Genomic DNA, 22,986 nt, shown 5'->3' on the forward strand with positions numbered 1-22,986 from the left:
GTAGGAAGGAAACAAAATCTAAAAAGTTATTTAATTGGTGGCTACAACATAAGATGTGTTTTCCAATCAAAATAACTGGTCAAACAAACTCTGTTATCAGGAGTAGAGGGGGAAAAAAAAGGGCAAGCAAAGAAATAGGAAGCTCTGGAAAGGGTATAAATGGGACTATTTGGATGTGGAATGTGTTTCAATCCTCTTACCAGCTTTTTCTGATTTCTCTTTCTGTTCTTGTAGCTGTTCATATTTAGTGGTTAAGTGCTTGACCCGTGTTCGTAGTTGAGAAACCTCTTCTTCTTTCATCATTAAAGTTTCATGCATCTGTCTCTTAGTCTCTGCAATAACCATTCCCTGGACAAAATAGATAAATGGCATATAAGATACTACTTTGTATGACAAAAATAAACCCCTCCCCCAAATACCTAACAGTCAAAATGTACTATTGTATACGGTTTTCTGGCTGACAATGAACATAAAAAGGCTAATTTCCAACATACTGTAAATGTCCATCCTGCAGGCCACTTTTTCCAAAAAACCTTTACTCATCCCCCCTGTGCTGCGGTCCATCAGAGCCGGCATCTGCGCTCCGGCAACTTCCGGCAGCCTAGCACGTCCACCCATCTCCTGTACCAGCTGATATAACTGTGCGACAGGAGACGAGCAGGTGTGCTGGACCGCAGGATGTTGCCAGAGTGGAGGTACCGTGTCCCTGTAAGGAAGTAGAGGCATGGCTCCGACAAACTGTGGTGTGGGAGACTGGGAGCGCCAGCGGAGGTGAGTAAATGTTTATATTTTATGTTTTTTTTAAAAGCCCTCTGCAGCCTGCCAAGTTATTAAAATAGTCGGACAACCCCTTTAATAAGTTCATCACAACTACAATTCAGTATTGGAAATGCCAGAAATCAACAGTATTTAAAATTATTAATTATTAAAGCATCAACATTTTAAAAAATAGAATACGTCTATTATAATAATTATTATGCAAAATACGTAATTTTCCATTGACACTTTACAAGTTCTTCTACAGAATCTGTACCTTAGTTAACCCCATTAACAATACTGCAAACGTGTAATAAACAAAGCTATTCTTATTATTTGACTCATGCATTTTAGTAGAATAGGTACCTGAACCGAATAAAAACGACAAGACGCCAATGTGTTTGGTTAAATAAGCTGTCGTTACAATGAGGTGCTAAAAAGTATATCTGAACCCTGGCACGGACATCAGTCAGAGTTCGATACTTACCTTATCTTGTTCAAGCTGCTCTACCAAATTCTTGGCATCTTTCAACTGGGTGATTAACTTGGTTTTTTCACCAGTGTGCAGTTCCTGAAATTTAACACACAACATGCAGGGAAATTATGACATTCCAATCAATTCTAAAAATAAAATTTGTAATGAAATTAGTTAAATTCTTTAGCCAAAACAATTAATGCTATCTAACAGATTGTCATGGCTTTCTTATACATCATTGAGTTGTGTATGGTACAAGCTATGTTCCATTTAGGAATAGAAGACACCAATAGTAATAGCAGTCACAAAATGTATGTTGCTGAGAATAACTGAGAATAGCTGAGAAATTTACAAGACATTTCAGTTCAAAGACTGTTATCAAGGCAATATGGAAAACATCATCTATATTTATATATGAATTGTGCTTTTATCACTATGTGACATAATTGGTTGAAGGTCCACCTTCACTTTTTCCAGCTCTTGGAGTCTCCCCTCTAGTTGATTCTGTAGTGCTTCTTTTTCACTGCTTAGCTGAGAACACTTTTCTTTATGTGACCGAAGCATCTCTTTACATCGCTGAAGAAGGTTCTCTTGACGTTTCACTCTAGTTTGCAGAGCATCAAGTGTTTTAGCGTTATCACCATTTCCATCTCAAAGGGAAAAGGAAAAACAAAATCAACTCAAGAAAACTAATTATAAACCAGAATACAGGCAGTCCCCAGGCTACGTACAAGATTCCGTACAAGGTTCTGTAAGTTAGTTCTTAAGTTGTGTTTGTATGCAACTGCATTTTAAAAAGGTTGGGTTGTCATAAGAACCAGGATTAGGAATAAAACTTAATTACAGACACCTTTCATAACTGTTACAGCTGTTCATTGTAGTCTGGGAGTAAAGTACATTAAATTACCAACATCAAGAGGTCCATTTGCAACTAGGGGTTGTCTGAAAGTTGGGTTGTCTTAAATAGGGAACTTCCTGTATTAATAATCATCATAATCCTGGCTTATTTGAACAATATATACAAACTGACTTGCGCATCCTCCTCATGACTGCACAACGCATACTCATTTTAAGCTTCTTTACTTACCAGATACAGAAATACTGTCTGCTTCTCCTTCTTGTCCTGCACTCTGACTTTCAGCATCTGATGAAGTGATGGATGTTTCTGACTCTATTTGTCCTTTCCCAAGACGCTGTTTAAGTAACGTTACCTAACACAAGAAACAACATTAATCAAAATCTATGGTTGCAGTCGAATTGCTATAATACAGAATGCAATGTTTTCTGTTGTTAGACCAAGGTGTGGTCTCTAAAAAGTGGATTTTTCAGACAGAAAAAAAATCACCAAAAAATTTATTATTGTGGCCCAGTAAACTAGAATTAGGAGGTCCAGAGTAGGACTCTACAGTCTTATAGTCTTGTATTGCACCGGAACACTCATCAGATACAGGGTTTAACCAGGCGCAGCAGAGAACTATCTAATAAGGAAACTAACGCACATAAGACACTATTAGTTGGAGAGTATGATTGCTGGTCTCTTGACAACCAGTTAAGCCCAGTTTACACCTGCATCTAGCCTTTCTGATGCGCTCTCCATTTAAGGAAAATGAAAAAACCAAAATACTTTCCTCACAGACTTCATTAGTAATTGTGTAAAGGAAGTTCTATTAAAGAGGACCTGCCAGGGTGATTTGGGACACTAAACCGCCCAATGGCTACTTTTGGAACAGTTCCAAATCGTCCTTTACCACGTCCATCCGTGGGTGCCATCTTAAAAACCAAACCTTTCTAGTTACTAAGAGATAGTTCTTATGCTCCTTGCGTAGTACTTGAAAACGAAAGTGTACACCCTGGCTTCATTCAGAAGTGCAGTAACCAGGGTTGGGGGAAGCAGGATGGCTGGGGAGTGGTGGCCCAATTGATTTGTCAATGGTCGAGGTACTCTGTCCCGGCAATGGCCTTGGAGGCGTGCTTCCAAAAAAATGCACAATACAACATTCCCTAAATTACAACTAATGAATAAAGTGTGGAAAACCTCACTCGCAGCTCTGAGATACCAGTCTTCTCCCCAGCCTTCCGTCTCTTGCACTTGAGAAAGGGGTCCTTTATGACCCCGTAACACATTGTGACACCGAGACACAAATAAAACTTTTTAAAATCACAATATTCCTCTAACTCCTAATAAAAGTCCCTATGTGCCCGTTATCAAAATAAAAAACTTTGTACTTATCTCGCCCTGGTGCTCCCCTATGAACGACTAACCCATTTAACTATTATATTTGAGAGGCTAATTTATACTACATGGGGATGGGGATATTAAGATGTGGTGCAAGACTAATTGAAAGAGGATGAAAGCAGCCAGAAATCGCTAGAAATGATTGGGTCTTATAACAAATAGTACAGAATGTAAATCTTCAACTATGATTAAGAAAAAAATTTAACTAGATGCATATTTTAAGCAGTATAAAGGGCGACAGGTATTACCTGAGTTTGCAGCACACTTATCAACTGGTCTTTCTCCTCAAGAGATGCGTCAAATTCTTCCTGCAGGTGTTTCTTGGCTTGCTGATCCATTTGAAGTTCCTATAAGAGATTAAAAGGTTCTTCTTAAATTTCAAGTAAATTGTTTTTTAATTCATCTACTAACATATTGAATCACAAATAGATACTGTTGTGTAGACTTGATCAGTGCTGTAACCACACGTGATTGATAGTTACTCAGGAATTAATGAAGAGTCACATACCAGAGTCACATACCAGAACAGAACCTCCTAAATTATGCTTAAAGGCCTGGACAGGGAAAAACGGGGCAAAACCATATACAATTATTGTACAGCCATTTCAGCTATAATACACTGCTGTAGTTCAGCTTTACAGGTCAAAAAATATGCATGGCCGGCACCGTTGATTAACCGGTTATTGGCGGAGGTGAGACACCCGAGCTCTACACCAGTCACAGAGCTGGAAGGAGACAACACCATGTGTTATGTAGCGGCTGCCCAGGCTTATTGCAGGCTGAGCTACGTTTCACATTAAAAATCATATAAATAAGGGATTAATAGCTTTGGCCCCATAAAACATTTTGATGAAAAATAAAACACCCACAAAATATCACACTCATTTTTTCACAGTTCTTTGACAAGACCAGAGCCAACACCAAATCCAATGCAATAGCCAAGCTTCCAAGTGGCAGGTCAACTTTGAGATAAAACACCTGCATGTCACCATACCCCTGATGGTGCCCTGCTATTGCCCATTTTTTGCTTCCTACAAATGATGAAATGTGTCCACTCAGGCAATCATTGAATACATAGTGCAGCATCTTCTATGTGTCCAGAAGAAACCACAATCATTATTAGAATTTCGGCAACTTTCTATCTTTTTAGAATTACAGACTCGCTAGAAGCTGATAAGCAAGCACAAGTTCTTTGGGTTGTCCTAAATATTTTCACTTTTGCTTCTGCCTTTAAAACTATTTGTATTATCCAGAACAAATTATATGAACAGCTAAGCATTACACTAATGTACTGGTTGATGGGATGTTCAATCATTGCAGTATTTCTGTATCACTAGCTGACTAGCCTTTGCCCAAAAAAGATGATCATCATTTCAGGCAGCCAACGCTCAATAGAGATTTAGTGTATGGGGGAGTTACCGTATGGGGACTGGCGGCTGTGATACAGTGCTGCACAAGTGTTCTATCTTTCCACGTGTTACGGCCCGGGGTGGGGAGGGGGGTGTCACCACTCCTCCTCTCCATGACACTGGACATATGCCCGCCATAGCCCTAGCCATGCAGGCATACGTCAGTTTAAATGCAGCGTTACTCTCAAAATTTACAGGGAAAAAAATATACCTGGGTGATCTGTGTAGATATTTTCAGCAGCGACACAGTGTCAAACCTTACCTCACGCAGTTCTCCAATTCTCCTTAAGGCCTTGTCTTGGCTCTGGCTCAAAATTGACTGAAAAGTTAACATAAGCAAGTTAACAGAAAGGGCGCATAAATTTATATAAAAAAATACCGTAAAAAGCCTTTAATGACTAGGGAATTTTTGGTACATATTTGTGCGTCTTCGGGCCATAACTTCTTTTTATTGCAGTGCTTGTTTTTTCGTGACACACCGAGATAAAGTTAAAACTTAACAAAAGTTATATGTTTATAATGTTTAAAATTAACTCAAAATCAACATTATAAGCAAATTCCTTATTTTGCGCCGGTCATTTTGTGTTTTTAATAGGGAAGAGAGGGATGATTTTTAAAATTTTATTGGGAAATATTAATGTTGGTTTCTAAATGAGTATTCATATTTTGCGTTTGTTTTTACTATGTATGTCTACCATAAAAGACCACTCTCCTGCTGCAGGGAGCACTTCCCCCTAATCCAACATCTCTTCCTTCAAGCTACTCAGTATTGACCAGATCGGTACGCAGCACTTTAAGCATTTATTGTAGATTCAGAGCCTTTAGTAAATTATCTATAAGTGTAAATGTTTCCACATACTCCTTCCTAGGAGTTTATCAAACATTAAAAACCCAGCATAAATGTTGGTCATAAGGGCTGACCTTCTGGCAGACATTATCAGACAATTTAACAGCAGTGGGACCGTTGTTTGGCTACACCATGAACCCGGATAAAACCAAGGCGATGCCTCCAAGGTGTATTTCCCTTTTATGTGCCTCTTAAATGACATTCCTTGGCCTTCTGATTACAAGCCTTCCTGCTAAAATATGAAGTGCTAATTTCTCCCCCTACATTCATAATCCTCTACAGATGGCACCACCATAGCCTCTCCTATAGGTAGAACCAACTCTCTACCACTGACCTTAAAGCCAGAGGACATAATAAAGATCAAATTATTTATATCACTGGTTCATCTGGAGGGTCAACTTCCCAGGCATAGAACTTGGCTGCACACATGAGAATTGTTAGTGACTGGATACACAACGCCCCTATCTATACATATGGATTTGTGGACCAGTAATTTAGGGTGGGAACAGGTGTTACCAATTTGTTGCATAGCAACTATGACTGTCCTTCCCACACAGACAAGAGCAAATTCATTGTTGATGTTGCTTTGACTAACATGGGCAAGACAGTGGCAAAACTTTCACGTCAGTCATTCTTGCTCCACATATATATTTTTCATACAGAACCCAGGGTTCCATAAGGACCATTGACATGGTGATTTTCTTACATGGTTCAGCAAAGGTTTAAACTGAGTGGGACACAGCCTACATGATTCTGAAAAACTACTCAATATGCCCTAAAGGTGCTTGAAGGCTTGGTCGATAATGACTGCAACCTGAGCTGTCGCCTCTGGTTAAACTGTACAATACCAGGAAATGAAGTTTGCACAGGCTTGAATAGGATTTCAGAAAGGTCAAAGCACACTGTTCCTTTGGATTCTGCAGTGGACATCTACAATAACCTGTGGCCTTTGCCTGGGATGGCCTACATGTATAAGATGATGAGCACTGCCACCATTTCATTTTATAATTTCACTTCATTTCATTTTATACTGTTTTATGGATTCTGTTGCGGTCGTGAGGTTCACATACGACTCAACTACAAGTGGTGATAAGTCTTTCAAGTCTTATCAACTCTTCCACCTGTCAGACGCATGCCCCTCGGCTATTCTCTATGATTTGCATGGACCATGCTAAACTAAGTCTCTGATTTCTTACTTAAGGGTCTTTACCATACATTGGTCTTCTGTTCAATGGCCATGGACTACAAGATACAACTTGGAATTCCTTGAGTGGAACACAACTAAAATTGTGTTTCTATGTGCCTGAAGACATCTGGAGCTGAAGACAATTGACAATCTAGGTGTGATTTTTATACATCACCCTCTACTGTCGCCAACATTGAAAATCTCTGGATCCCCGAGATCCTAAAACAAAATCCTAGTTTCTTATAAAAAAGGAGATACTAAGTGCTAGGGATCCAAAGTTATAGCCCTCTGAAGTTTGCCCCACCCGCCCCGCTTCAACTTTTTAGCCAGAAGAGAGGTTGTAGGAGGGTGCACAGAGGATATACTGAAAGCTCACAAGACAAGTAAATATTGGAAATAATGTTCGTGATATTATCACGGTGCTACCACTACCCATATCTAGGGTCGAGAGCTCACCTGTTCCCCTCTGTACACTCTACCGCAACGTCTATATCAGTTCTGGTGTACATAATTTCAGTTGCCTCTAGTACCGACCATGTAATTTCTGACTTGGGGTCAGAGACGCCATCTTGGATTTCTATGTGACAGCCTTTTTTCTCTGCTCCCTGCACTCTAGCCCCACCATCCTGCAGTCCAGGACTGAGCTCACTCACTGGTGCACAATGATAACCACATAGGAGTTCCTGCAGGCAGCGTGAGGAGAACTACAAGCTACAGACAGATAAGTTCTTTATCTGGAGAGGCACAGCAGTTAGTAACAGCATAACAAGTATTTACTGGAATAGCAGAGATGTTGGAGAGCTGACTGTCCTTGTGTGTAATAGGCATCTCATGGATCTCATCATCTCTGATCTGTCTCATCTCTCTTTCTATGTGAACAATGTTCAGAAGATAAATGAAAGTGTATATAAACCTGTACCCTGATAATCTAACCACATTGGCAGCTGACAGAACTAGAGGGATTTTAATGTGTGTGCTTACAGAGTCCCCACCAACACACTGGAATTTTTCTCTGACCATTACTGAGTGATAGGAGCTAAAACTGCAATAAAACTGTAAATAAAATTGTAGAGTGTTAAAAATTATCTTTTTTGTGTTAACATCACTATGGGATTGAAATTTGAGAATTTTCTTTCATGGGAAAACCCCTTTAAAGGAAACCTACCACTTGAAGTGGCAGGTTTCCGATGGCAATACCGGGCACCAGCTCAGGGTGAGCTGGTGCCGGAGCTTATTTTAGTTAGTGTTTTAAACCGCGGTATCGCGGTTTAAAACACTTTTTAAACTTTATAGCCGGCGCAGGCAGGTACGCGCTCGGCGCTTACCGTCCGCGCGGCTACATAGGAAGTGAATGAGAGCCACGCGCATGGTAAGCGCCGAGCGAGTACCTGCCTGCGCCGGCTATACAGTTTAAAAAGTGTTTTAAACCGCGTTACCGCGGTTTAAAACACTAACTAAAATAAGCTCCGGCACCAGCTCAGCCTGAGCTGGTGCCCGGTATTGCCATCGGAAACCTGCCACTTCAAGTGGTAGGTTTCCTTTAACCATTTTCTACCTAGAACAATCAGAGAAATTCTTTATGCTGTAATTTCAGTTAAATTTCTACATTGTAATTCTAAAAATTTTAAAATTTGCTCTAGCCAATAACATGACAAAAAGGAAATGGTTAAGAAGTTTGACAGCAAGACGCCATACCTGTAGCTTTTCTTTGTCCCTCTGAACCGTTCTGTAAGCGGTGACTAACTGTAAAGTAGAACAGCAAACTTATAACACAGTCTATTAGCAGCAGATGTTTTATCCATTAAACAACAATTCAACTATGGAACAGGACCGCTGGCATTTGCCTATGTGTTATCCCCCACTGCACCGAATAATTAATCTAATCTTCTCCATCCTATCCTTAATCTCATCCTGCATGTAATTGTCTCTGGTCTCAGCAATCACCACAAAGTACGGTGTCCACACAGGGACAATTCACAATAGAGCCCTGACAGAAAACTGATAGGGTAGAATCTCAGGTTCCAGATTAGGTATTCAGCCAAATTGAGAAGAATTATCCATAAATTAGGGAATGCGAATAAGTAAAAATCATGCATGGTGATGTTAAGGGAAGTCTGTCATTAAAAATAAAAAAGCATGATTAACAGTGGGCACTACCCAAGCCCCTCTGTGATCTGGCTTTAAAGACTGCTACACTGTCTCAACCTCCCCCTGCACCTATGTATGGAGAACTTTCTGACACACGAGTGAACAGAGTGTGTGCACAGATCTGTATTTTCAAATGGTTTTCTTCTGCATTGTTTCTGCAGGCATTCCATCTACTCGCCAAGAGCAGATGTTACCATACAACATAAAACTAAATTATCATCATAAACACAGGACTAAACACTATGGAAGCAGGAGACATCAGCTGAAAAGGCATTTTTCCTATCACAATAACAGTGGAAGACTTTAGGTCTCATGCAGGGATCCGCACGATGGCAGCTGTGAGCTGGCCGCAAAACCAGCAGCTAGCTCATGGCTGCCATAGACATGCATTGCATGCAGGCACGGTGTGGTGAGCACATTTTTGTCTCACCGCACCTGCTTGAGACAATCAACTTCCCTAGCTGAGCTCACCCCCGCCTCCTGCGGCTGCTGCGTGTGCATGAGGTGTAGCATACCTTCAGTTGGAGAGGTGGTGGGGTAAACGCTTTTCAGCCCTCCACTCTCCATAGAAATCTGTGTTGGCTGGGCCATAAGTAGGGAATAAGACAGAACATACTCTTATCTGTTTTTCCTGTAATATCACGGTACAGTGACACACATGTGTGCTCACTGTACTGTGCAGGGCACAATGCACTTCTATGGCGGCCTTTTGTAAAGCCTACAGTTGCCATAAACGGTTGTGCGAAAGGGGCCTTTCTGTAATTAGTCTAAGAAGGGACATACCTCTGAATATTTTCCACGATAGTTTCCCAAACTCTTCTCCATCCTATGTAATCTATGAAAAAGTTGGTCTTTACTAAGTCCTTCGTGACCACCCACTGAATCTTCCGCTTCACTTTCAATGTCTGAAGGAGGATCAAATATAGGTCCAGCTCCATCTCCATCAATCCGGTTTAAAGACTCACGTGAGCTGCTTCTAACAAGAGATTCTTTGGATGGAGATCGAAACAACGTGTCCTTTACTGGGCTCCGAAATAGTGACTCCATTGAAGGGACACGGAGCTGAAGCTTTTGTGCGAAAGACTGAGGTTCATTCTTCTGTAACAAGGAACATTTAACTGCATAAGAAATGCTGAACATGGCTGAACAAACTAAGTACTTGACAAGACATGGGGGCTGCAGAAACATCCCTTACTACTTTGATAAAAACCTATGTAGTCCTATACAGTGACTGAGGGTGAAACTGTAATGGAAATGGTTTCACTTTAGAATTAGAAGGAGACTTCTGGGACATCCACAAATCCTAAGAAAAGCCACAATCATTTTTCATGGATAAACAGCTAAAATATGAAACAACCTTGCCTAGAATCTATGAGGGTCCAACCACATGCCATTGACTAATAAGTCAATCATCCCAAAAAGTTGAGCAAATTTGCAGATGTATTAAATTACGTTCAAAATGGACTTCAACCCTTTCAGTAGCGATGGTCATTGGTGCCGGAATGACCAGGTCAATTTTTGATGTTCTGCTATGCACTTCTTTAAATGACGATATCTCTGGAAAAGCTTTACATATCATAACAAATTTTACATTGTTTATTTTCAAGACATGTGAGACTTTAACTTGATACCATAGTTTTAATAATTGCATATTTAAGATTTGACAATAATTGACTACAAATAATCTTATTTGTCATTTTTCCAATTAAAGTGTTTTTAATTAAGTAGTAACTATTACCAAACTATGTTATACATATGTGCAGCATTATTCCATCACCCTTCCCCAGGTTCAGCTACAGATGTAAAGGGTGCGTATACTTCTGCAGTAATAAAAAAAAGTAATAAAAAAGTGGAAATCTCCTGCAGTTTCTTCTATATTCTGCTTTCAGCTGACTAGTGGGAGGCACATTCAAACGCTTATATCTCCTGAACTCTTTGCACCTAGAAAGCAAATTATGGTGTCATATTAAAAAGGAAAGTTTCCCCTTTAATATGATCTATGGATTGCGTATGGATGCTTCACAGAACAGAACCTGAGATATCCATTCTTAAAGTCGCCAATAAAAAGCTGTACATAAAAATCAACTTTTTAGTACAAATTTAAGGGTGAATATCTCTGGCTCTGTGAAGCATCCATACATGAGATATAGCCACAGAAGTTGGCCACCATCATGACGTAAATAAACGTCCTTTCTACAATCTGCCACGTTAAAGCCACTGTATATTTAAGTGGAGCAGTCCTGAAGAGGTTAAAGGACATCTACATTCAGGATCAAGGATTGTAAACCAAGCACACCAACATAATGGTGTGTGATCCCTCTGGCAGGTCCTGCTCTTCTTTAAGCTTTTTATGCCCTTGATTTTTAAGAAAAATGGCTGTGAAAATTAGCCTGAGGGGCTCCAGGCTCCAATAAGACCTATGGAGCCCTGAGCCCCTCAGACTCATTTGCATAATATTAATAGCCCCTTTTTTTTTTAAACCAGAGCATAAGAAGCTTAAAGAAGAGCAGAACCTGCCAGAGGGGAAACACACCAGCATGTCAGGGTGCTTTTGTTTACAATCCTTGATCCTGGTGGTAGCTGATCCTTTCAGCTCAAGGAGCCCATTTACATAAACCAGAACTGCATGCACAATGCCAGGAGTTGAAAATTAAGAGTAAAACATATGAAGTCAGTGCAGTAGCTCTGGATTATTAGAAAGACCGGGATCCTAGAACCCCTTAAAGGTCACGAAATTCTAGGAATCTTCTATGAAGATTATTTCTACTGCACACATAAAATTTCCAGTGGTTCCAGGTACAATCTAGTATGCAAGGGAGCACTTACCTGATTAGAGACTGGATCATTCCCATTCATGCTGTCCGCGGACCTTGAAACATTCTAGTTGAAAACAATTAAAGACAAATAAATATATATCCACAATGTGGAATTACCTGGAAACATTATTCATAGTAATATTAACTGAAAAATTGGAAACTGTTAGAATTGCAAAACCAAAATTATTATTATTAATTATCTGCATAGAAGTTTGGGTGCAAAATGTATACTAGAAATTCAATACCTATAACACCACCATAGCCATACTGTATAACAAGTGTAGGAGACATGAGCAGAATTGATTGCAAATGCTCATATACCGGTATATATATTCATAATTACTAGTTAATGTATCATATGGTATAAAAACAAACAAATGTTCTGTACACACAATTGCACAAACTTCTATGGTTGCAAATTAAACTACTGGGTAAACAGCATGAAACATATAAGTATATGTTTTCATGTACACATTATTTCCACAAAAATAACTTTATTAGTCAAAGGGTCAATATTGATAAGTTTATAAGACATGCCTTGTACTTTTTTTTTTTTTTTTACAGATCTACCTCACACCCATGCAATATGTTTATTAGTGCGTGGAAAGAAACATTACAGATAGCTCTCCATAACTTACTGAAAAGTAATAGCTCTGTCTATGTCTGCTACACTCCCTTCCCTCTAATGCTCTCATTCACTACTGGCATCAGGGTGTTAATACATACATCCAGGCTAAATTTAGTTTTTTAGAATTATTAGATATTGGTGCGATCCTATTCCACCCATTTTATTCAGTAGAAAACAACAGGCAGCCAATAAAGGTGCACAGCAAAATCTTCTGCATCAAATAGGCAACACAGAAAAATAAAAATGGCTAGGACTACACTACACACAGCCAGCAACTACACACTTTCACTTTGGAACACAGGATATTTAGGACTTTTTTTTTATAGGAGTTTTCCAGTTATCAAACTCTGACCCCCAAAGGGACAGATTTTGCAGAGAAATTGAAGAAAGTAGACTCCCCTGGCCTAAGCAGGCACATTCTGTTCTTCCAGACATTACAGGCAGTCCCCAGGTTACGTACAAGATTGGTTCTGTTGGTTTGTTCTTAAGTTGAATTTGTATGCAAGTCGGAACTGTATATTTTATAATTGTAACTCCAGCCAAATCTTTTTTGGTCTCCGTAACAGCTGGATTTGAAAAATGTTGGATTCTCACAAGAACTAGGATTAACTATAAAGCTTCATTACAGACACATTTAATAACTTTTATAGCTCTTTATTGTAGCCTAGGGCTAAAGTACAGTAAATTCCCAACAGCCAGAGGTCCGTTTGTAACTAGTGGTCATCTGTAAGTTGGGTGTTCTTAAGTAGGGGACCGCCTGTACTACAAAGGCAAGAGAATGATGCAGCAGTCACAAGCACAGTGCAAGTGAATATCAATCTGGATTGAAATCACTGGAATATGGAAGAGAGCGAACCTTCCGGAGAGAGGAGTATATCACCTTCCTTCTGTTTCTACGCTAAAGCTGCCCCTTTGTAGGAGCCCTTTTATAAATATACCATTATTACCAATACGCCTTTGGTTCAAGCACAAGGACAGTACCGGTATATGTAGCCATGAGCAGGATCCTTGACTGCACACAATTGAACATTGGTATAAAGGCCACCGAAAAAATATCAACTCAGGCTATTAATACTGAGGGTTAAGGAGTCAGAAGCAATGGGTAAGTACATGTGCACTGGCCCTGTCCAGAAATAATTATCAAGCATTTGCCTATTAACACAAAAACAAGTTAATGTTTGATATTAAACCCCACATAGAAGCACATGGGAACCATATTTAGTGCAGGTTACTAGTACAAAGCAATAGGGGATTACTACTGGAGGGGTCTAGAAGCAGATCTAGAGTTATTCCACTTCCTGGAAGGAATGGGTGGACTCACCACACTGCCACTCAGTGGTCTGGACCGTTTGCTGTGGTCCAGAGCAAAAATAGTGTATTCAGAGAGTAAAGCAGGCTCTGCTATCATCCCGGCCAGCAGCTGTGCCACACAATACAATGGAATGAGGAGACACAATCAGAAGGGTTGCTTTCACTTTACATTGCATACTCAAAGTAGGATTTCATATTATCAAAATATATGGAGTTACATTTTTATTTAGCTCCAACACCTTTACAGGGATGTTCATGTGTCCAAAAACAAACATGCAAGGTCATAATGGGAATTCATTCGACCCAAAATACATTAGAACCAGCAGTCAGTTTGCAACATAAGTCTGCCATAATTTGCACCCAAAAAATGTTCCACATTTATCAAGGGTATTTACTTCTTTGGACCCTCTTAGGACTAGTAAGACAAAATGATATGAAAGTGGCTCTTCAGGAAAAGCAGCATGCACCAAAACTATGCCATTTTTATAGTGAAACCTAATCCACACAGATAGGAGGTGCAAAGTTAGAGTAGTCAGTCATAAACTTAGATTTATTATTAGAGTAAACATTTTGCATAAATGAACAGTGCATATAAGAGTAAACAATATAAGGTACTCTATTAGAGAAATATGTTTCTGTGTGCTTTCTCTGCTGCCTTTCTTCCTTATTTAAGCAGTTTGTGTAAAACTGCTTACATCACTGTACACCACAGACAGCTAAGAGATAAAGGATACCGATAATGTTTTCAATGGCTTAAAGGGGTTATGTCATTAATAAACCCTTCAGGACATAGCCAGTTTATAGCTAAAGGGAAATCTACCACCAGGAGGAAGGATTGTAAGCCAAGCACACTTGACATACTGGTGTTTGCCCCCTCAGACAGGCCCTGCTTTTCATTTAGCTTCTTATTCCCTTGTCTTTACAAAAAAGGCTTTTAAAATTATGCAAATGAGCCTGAGGGGCACTAGGTGTTAATGGTGCCTCTCAGGTACATTTGCATAATTTTTAAAGCCTTTTTTTTCTTAAAAACAAGGATATAGGAAGCTTAAAGAAGAGTGGATCCTCCCAGAAGGGGCAAACATCAGTATGTCAGTGTGCTTGGTTTTTCGCTGCTTTATATGGTTATAAACACTTATGATTGAACACTTTTAATTATCAAAGCAATTTTGTCGTCACATGTTGTACTTAAGTTTTGCATTTATTTATTTTTTTAAAAATAATGTAAAAACTGATTTGCCATTTTCAAATTTCAAAATCATCTAGTTTTTAATCAGTCAGTTTTACCATCTAAATACGTTGCTGAATAAAATTTCCCATACATTGACTTTATGTGTTCATAATGTGAATTTGAAATGTCTATAAAATTTATTTTGATGTCACGCAGATTACAACTTGAACATCAGTTTTCTGTATTTTCAAGGAGATTGCAGAATTGACTTTTTTGGGGATCATTTATTGTTAACGAAATACATAATATTAGAAGCCCCTATAAATCAATCCATTTTCAAATCTGAACCCCTCAAACTATCAGAAACCGCTTTTAAAAAGATTATTAACCTCTTGTGATCTGAGACACTGATGCACACTGAGACACAGACACCTAATGCCAGGAGATTGTAAGCAGAGAGGAGCTGCAAAGAACAAGGACATAAGTGATCCAGGGGAAGGGGGAGGCAGGCACATATCTGTGAGATGTAGCAGAGCTAAAAGTGTAACAGCGTAAAAGTCTGTCATGCCTCTGTGTAATAGGCATCATGCATCTCCCATCTCTGATCCGTCTCATCTCTCTGTCTATGTGTCACTATGTTAGTACAATGTCAGAAGCCAAATAATGTGTGTATACACCTGTACCCTGATAATCTAACCACATCGTCACCCCACAGAACTAGATGGATCATAATGTGACACACATCCTAGGTTTTTGAACTGAGCAGCCTAGGGAGGGATAGGACCTAAAACAGCAATAAAACTGAGCAACACTGTAAAGTAAGGGGTTAAATTATCTTTATTGTGTTAACATCATTAAGGGATTGAAATGTGAGAATTTTCTTTCATGAGAAAACCCCTTTAACTGGTTCACGAGCGCCCGCCGTGTATTCAAAAAAAAGTTTAAAAAAAAAAAATAATAAAAAAAAACCTAAAAATCCGAATCACCCCCCTTTCCCTAGAACTGACATAAATATAAATAAACAGTAAAAATCATTAACACATTAGGTATTGACACGTCCAAAAATGCCCGATCAAAATATATTAACGGTTTTTCACTGTGTTTAACCCCATAACGAAAAATAGCGCCCAAAGTCGAAAATGCCACTTTTTTGCCATTTTGAAAAATATAAAAAAATTCTATAAAAAGTGATCAAAAGGTCGTACAGTCCTAAAAATGATATCATTGAAAATATTATCAAATGTCTCAAAAAATGACACCCCCCCACAGCTCCGTACAACAAAGTATTAAAAAGTTATTAGCGCCAGAAGATGGCAAAATTAAAAAAAAATTTAAAAAAATTGTACAGGAGGTTTAAATTTTTGTAAATGTATGAAAACATTATAAAACCTATACAAATTTGGTATCCCCGTAATCGTACCGACCCAAAGAATAAAGTAAACATGTCATTTGGGGGGGCTCAGTGAAAGCCGTAATATCCAAGCCCACAAGAAAATGGCGCAAATGCGGTTTTTCACAATTTTCACTGCATTTGGAATTTTTATCCCGCTTCCCAGTACATGGCATGGAATATTCAATACCATCACTATGAAGTGCAATTTGTTACGCAGAAAACAAGCCGTCACACAGCTCTTTACATGTAAAAATTAAAAAGTTATAGATTTTTGAAGGTGGGGAGTGAAAAATGGAAATGAAAAAACAGGAAAGGGCCCGGTCCTTAACCGTTTAAAGCTCAACGCTCTGTGACCGATATAAGGGAGACAGAGCGCCAAGAGGTTAAAGGACATCTACCATCAGATTACCTGATGGTAGATGCTTCAACTCAACTCCCTGTCCCCATCGGGAGCAACCTTATTTTTCTATCTTTTAACTAAGTAATCATTTGTTTATAGAGGACAAGCAAGTATTGTGTGACCAATACATAAAGGGAATTTTATCACTGGTGATAATTAAACATAAAGAAAAAAAAATTGCATATAAACTGACCTCTTTATCTGGAGTGGCCATCGTGTCATCCTGCTGATCTGTCATTGAAGATGTACGACTACGGTTCCCAGTTGGTGACAGCCTTGCATGCCCCTAAGGGTGAGAGTTTATACACGTTCATTCAATGTTCCTTTAGCTAGTAGGTTAAAATAAGAGAGAAAAGCTGTTAAAGTGCAGGTTAAATGTAGTGATGCATAACATTGGGGTGAGAGAGGATACGGGCCTAGGGGCAAATTTAATGCATATGTTCTGGGCTTGCCCTGAGCTAAGAGAATTGGTGAACAAAACTGAGCGGCTGGAACAGGAAGTGTTTGGGGTCAGGATTCAGCAGATATTTATACGGCCGAGCAGCTTGCTGTGGCAAAACTGTTGTATCAGGTACGAAAGACCATTGGCTCGACGCTGACCAAAAGTGTCTGAAATTAAGCAACTGATGAATAATACTAATAAGATGGAGCTGGGGGTATATCTCAAGAGGAATGTAATTGGGAAGTTTGAGAAATAATGGGGAAAATCGTTGGAACAGATTAGGGACAGAAGAGTTATTGCGGAGATGGCAGAGAGTACGCTAGAGGTGTAAGGGAATGGGACAGATGATAGGTATTGCCGCAGATGATTTTTAGGGAACTGGAAGAAGAGGTGCTTCCCGAGTTAAAAAAAAAAGGGTTTGGTCTCAGTATTATCCTTTTCATGGATTATCAGAGCAAATTTTCCATGTCTGAACATAGTCTATGGCCCCATGCACATGACTTTAAAGTGCAAGTGGGCATTAAACAACATGTGGTGTGCTGTTTGCAGCCCGGCTGGCAGTGGTGGGTAAATAATCACGGTGGCAATTGAAAAAGACTGGACGGTCAGTCGGCATGTTCAAGGTGCATGCATGTGCCTCACTTATGTGTGAATGTGGCCAGTAGAAGGCAATGGGGCCGTGTGCTAGCTAAACTTTCTCTGTGAATGGTCGTGTGCATGAAGACTAAAGGGGAGCCTAAACAAACACAGCCACAAGGAAATTTATACTCAAATGACAAAATGTCATTTATGTAACTACTCTGTAGGATGGATGGCTTATAAAACACTGTAATTGTGAAAACAAAGAAAAGTTTTTACTGTATCCATATGCACATTGGGTCTACCTCTTTGCACATTGGGCCTTAATGTACATAATCAGTAGTACACGTGCCAAAAAGCACAACGTGGCGAAATCCCCAATTTGTAATGTCTGACGATAATGCACTGTGCTGCGATTCACTTAGATCGTGCGCCCAATTTCCTGCATGTGTCGCTTCCCCGTTCAGGTCAGCCGGAATTCACCTTCTTCCTCCTGGTGCATGTAAGTGCATGTCTTGCCACACAATTTTAAATCCAGCGCTCAGTCCTAATCAGTCGGATCGTTCGATGGCCCGGAATATCCAACGAAAGTGCGCTCCGCGGACCCTTAGTAAATAAACCCCTATGTGTGATCATTTTGGACAGAGGGATCTAATACCTACTACAATATATAATGTTTTAATTAAAAAAATAATAATTAATAACCGTATTGTGTACTGGGAAGCTGAAAAACAAAATTCCAAATGTAGTGAATTTTGAAAAAAAAAAAACGCATTTGCATCACGTTCTTGTGGGCTGAGTTTTTACGACTTTCACTGTGCGCTCCAAATAACATTGATGCTTCTTCATATTATGCTGTACGCAGGTGTGTGCAGTGTCCTTTTTTGCAAAATGAGCCAACGTTTTCATTGCTACCATTTTGAGGACTGACCCTCGAGGGAGCGACGTTGGGAAACAAACCGCTGGCGGCATCAAAAGGGTTCATATGCCCGATCAGTGCTAGCAGTGACCCAAAGTTTTAGCTGCAATATGCAGCAAACCCCACCTGTGTATGAAGAGGGCTCAGCCCACCCCTGCATCGTATATGTACAGGGCGGAGCGGGAAGGGGCTAAAAACTGTGCGCAAATGTGCAGTTTGGCTGTGTGGTTTGCAGGGTGCGCAAGATACATGAATTGTGGTGCACGGTTTTCATGTTTCTCATATATCAGTGGATCTTTACTACTTGCTTGATATGAGTTAAAGGTTGTTCATATAGAATAAGCATAAAACTTGTTCCAGGTGCCATATACAAGACTCTGGAAACACAACCCTGAGCTCTTACTAAGCATGTACTCCAATGACCACAGAATACAGTAAGTCTGCAACTTATTTGTGAAGCACCTTCAACTCTGGTTCATACACTATACACATGAAAACTATTTCAGATTCACAAAACACTAAGCCTCAATCCTTGTAAACAACTAGTATAGCAAATAATTACACATATTCCACCGTTCCCAATGTAAATGCAGTGAAGCTCACACACCCGGATCCTAGTGTTATGCTGTGAATACTGGTCGCAGACCTGCAAAACTGGCTTCAGAAAGAACAATGCACATGAATGAGGTGTCCTAAACAGTCTCTAGTCAGGAATACTAACCAAGGCTCAATCCATAATAAAAAAAAAATACAATACTTTACTACTAAAAATGAAGAATTTCTATGTACTATTAAAATGTACTGAATGCAATGATTAAAGAAAAATTATTAGAAGAAGAAAAAAAAAGTCTTATCTTTTTTTAGGAACAGTCACTCCTATGGAGAGTTGTTTCTGGACTGGGATGCAATTCCTGACACAACCCATGGACAGTAATGACATTTATTTATAATTCTGAATATTAAATTTAACTTTTTCCAAACAGTAAACAAATCTTTGATAAAAATCTGGCATCTATAAAGGCAGTGGAGTGTGGATCATTCTAATACCAAATCCAGAGCCCTTGTTCATGATGGATTACCATTCACTTTAAAGAGATTGTAACAAGATTGGCTGCTATCCTTTATCCACATTATCAGGGGAAACAATTTGATTGACAGGAGTCTGACAGGTGGGACCTCCACTGATCAGGATATCTGTTCTCACCAATTAAACGAAGCAGCAGGACAAGCATGCATCCTGACACTTTTTCTTTACTATAGCAGCGCTGGAAATTTCCAACACACTCTCTCAGACAGTGAGTACCGGGTATACCTGAGCGCTGTGCTCAGCAATTTCCAAGGCTCCTAGAGTATTGAATGGAGCTACAGGATGCAATACCAACCTGCGGCTTCATTCAGATAGTGAGTACCGGACTGGAGATTGGTCACGGTCCCAGCAGTCACCCACCCCCCTATCAGATTGTTTAACTCTATGCTGTGGATATTGGATAACAAGCGCTCTTAAAACACCATCTTTAATGTGTCCAGTGTAAGAGAAACATGTCCACAATTCAGATCAGGCCTGATCCTGAGGAGTAGGGGACATCCTTGTGACCAGGCCTGCACAGGGGACATCATTATGCCATTTCTGGAAGAAAAACTTTTCTGAACACGACAATGAAAGTAACACGTCCCTGTATGAGAGCCATGAGCAGGGCCTCGTAGCGCTTGTCCTACCTGTGCCTGGGGCTGCAGGCTGCTCCTTACAGGGGACTGCTCCTCAGTTATCTTCTGCTTCAGCTTCTTAAACATCTTGTAGGCAGTGGTGGTGGGTGCAGCCGGTTACAGTATGAGTGAAGGGCTAGTAATGGAGACGCACACAGCGGGAGAACATACCTCAGGAGTGTGGACAGTATTACATTATAACTACACTCAATACTTAGTGTACGGGTCACTGTCTCCCGGCTCTTCCGCTTCCTGATGGTCTCTCGTTCTCGGGTCCTACTTGACGTATAACATCATCTGCGCATATGCGGCCAACGTGGAGCTACGGGCTGCAAGATGGGACAATCCGTGTGAACAGTCACATCTTCAGTGGCCGCGCCTCGTTCTCACATTGCTGGAAGAAGTGCTGATGTCTGTCCCTGTGCTCGTGCCTAGCGACACTATTTCTGACGCTCTGCTTGTGCAATGTGATATTGTCAGCATCATTCATGTGTCTTCCACGTCATCCCCTAATCTTGTCTTCTGCTTTGTCCACTCTCTATTAAATGGAAATATCCACAAAGCTGGGCGAGTGAGAGAACGCCCGCATGCACTCATGGCATAGCTGCTTATTGCCACAGCTAACAGAGCACTTAAAGGGGTTTGCTGATGAAAGAAAGTCATATCTCCCAACTTTTGGGCGAGAGAAGGGGAGACAAAAGTCCCTCCCCCTTTTCCCAAACCACGCCCATTAACCTACCGGCAAGCCAATGCCCCCTTACTTCGGCCGCCCCCCCCCCAACTCTACAACAGATAAAACCCCTATTTAATTTTTATCCCCCCCCCCCCCTCTACATTTGGTTTAACACTTTAATTTATCTCTCCAAATTTACACATAATACTATCTATACCCCTACCCATCCTCACATGGTGTGGTCCCTGTTCTCTATCCTCCGCATACTGTGGTCCCCTGTCCTCCAGCCTCCTCCTGTAGCCACCTGTCTTCCAGCTTCTTCCTGTCCTCCAGCCTCATCCTGTTTCCCCTCTCCCCCTGTTGCCCAGCCTCCTCCTGTAGCTCCTGTCCTCCATCTTCCTCCTGTAGCTCCAGGCATCCAGCCTCCTCCTGTAGTCCCCTGTCCTCAATCCTCCTCCTGTAGCTCCTGTCCTCCAGCCTCTTCCTGCAGCCCCATGTCCACCAGCCTCTTCCTGCAGCCCCATGTCCTCCAGCCTCCTCCTGTAGCCCCCTGTCCTCGAACCTCCTCCTGTAGCTCCTGTCCTCCAGCCTCCTCCCGTCCTCCATCCTCCTGTCGCTCCTATCCTCCAGCCTCCTCTTGTGGCCTCCTGTCCTACAGCCTCATTTTGTGGCCTACTGTCCTCTATCCGCCTTCTGCGGCTTCTTGTCCTCCAGCCTCCTCCTGTGGCCCCCTGTCCTCCAGCCTCCTCCTGTGGCCCCCTGTCCTCCAGCCTCCTCCAGTGGCCCCCTGTCCTCCAGCCCCCTCCAGTGGCCCCCTGTCCTCCACCCTCCTCATGTGGTCTCCTGTCCTCAAGCCTCCTCATGTAGTCTCTTGTCCTCCAGACCCCACTGTAGTCACTGTCCTGTAGCCTCCCCTGGTAGCTCTTGTCCTCCAGCCTCCTTCTGTGGCCCCCTGTCCTCCAGCCTCCACCTGTGGCCCCCTGTCCTCTAGCCTCCTCATGTGGTCTCCTGTCCTCAAGCCTCCTCATGTAGTCTCTTGTCCTCCAGACCCCACTGTAGTCACTGTCCTCCAGCCTCCCCCTGTAGCTCTTATCCTCCAGCCTCCTTCTGTAGCTTCTGTCCTCCAGACTCCTGTAGCACCTGTCTTCCAGACTCCTCTTTTAGCTCCTGTCCTCCAGACTCTTCTTTTAGCTCTTGTCCTCCAGACTCCTCCTGTAGTTACTGTCCTCTAGCCTCCTCCTGTAGCTCATGTGGCCTCCTGTCCATCCTCCTCCTGTAGCTCCTGTCCTCCAGCCTCCTCATGTGGCCTCCTGTCCTCCAGCATCCTCTTCTAGCCCCCTTTCCTCCAGCCTCCTCCTGTTGCTCCTGTCCTCCATCCTCATCCTGTAGTTCCAGTCCTTCAGCCTTCTCCTGTAGCTCCTGTCCTCCAGCCTCCTCGTGTAGTTTCCTGTCCTCCAGACCCTCCTGTAGCCCCCTGTCGCCCGGCCTACTCCAGTAGCCCCCTGTCCCCCACCTACTCCAGTAGCCCCCTGTCCTCCAGCTTCCTCATCCTGTGGCCTCCTGTCCTCCAGTCTCCTCCTTTGGCTCCTGTCCTCCAGCCCCCCCCCCCCCGGTCCTCTATCCTCCTCCTGGTCTCCTCTTATTGTGGCTCCCTGTCCCCTGGTATTAAACATAAATACCCTGCTTCAGGGGCGTTGCTAGGGTGGTAAAAGATCCAGGGCACGGGTCCCAATGCATGTGTATCGCACTTTCAGTAATGCCCGCTACTGTACATACCCTCCATCACATTTGGTTCTTCCAATAATAACGTTATTGAAGGTATATACAGCTACAGAAACACAGGAGAAATCCCTACGTGTTACAGACAGTGACTGCTGGTGTGATGTGCACTTCACT

At 41.4% G+C, this 22,986-nt stretch overlaps 1 protein-coding gene across 16 annotated transcripts in view; it reads right to left on the bottom strand.

Moving 5' to 3' along the window:
* Positions 1-20,788, bottom strand: part of GOLGA4 (golgin A4) — a 67,858-nt gene extending 47,070 nt beyond the window's left edge. For 4 of the 16 annotated variants that reach the window (XM_072153186.1, XM_072153188.1, XM_072153177.1 and 1 more), the window contains exons 1-12: positions 20,430-20,785; positions 16,967-17,059; positions 13,823-13,921; positions 11,884-11,937; positions 9,841-10,155; positions 8,605-8,652; positions 5,139-5,195; positions 3,716-3,814; positions 2,319-2,442; positions 1,694-1,881; positions 1,244-1,327; positions 201-348 (exon numbers count right to left, since the gene is read on the bottom strand). In XM_072153186.1, coding sequence (XP_072009287.1) covers positions 201-348; positions 1,244-1,327; positions 1,694-1,881; positions 2,319-2,442; positions 3,716-3,814; positions 5,139-5,195; positions 8,605-8,652; positions 9,841-10,155; positions 11,884-11,937; positions 13,823-13,921; positions 16,967-17,059; positions 20,430-20,504 — 1,384 coding nt within the window. In that variant the 5' untranslated portion in view covers positions 20,505-20,785. Of the gene's footprint in view, positions 1-200; positions 349-1,243; positions 1,328-1,693; positions 1,882-2,318; positions 2,443-3,715; positions 3,815-5,138; positions 5,196-8,604; positions 8,653-9,840; positions 10,156-11,883; positions 11,938-13,822; positions 13,922-16,966; positions 17,060-20,429 lie in introns of all 16 variants that reach the window. The other 12 variants (XM_072153182.1, XM_072153180.1, XM_072153173.1 and 9 more) reach the window with 6 other exon arrangements.
* Between the last annotated feature and the right edge of the window lie 2,198 nt (positions 20,789-22,986).

This window comes from Engystomops pustulosus, chromosome 5 (assembly GCF_040894005.1).
Source record: "Engystomops pustulosus chromosome 5, aEngPut4.maternal, whole genome shotgun sequence".
NCBI classification, from domain to species: domain Eukaryota; kingdom Metazoa; phylum Chordata; class Amphibia; order Anura; family Leptodactylidae; genus Engystomops; species Engystomops pustulosus.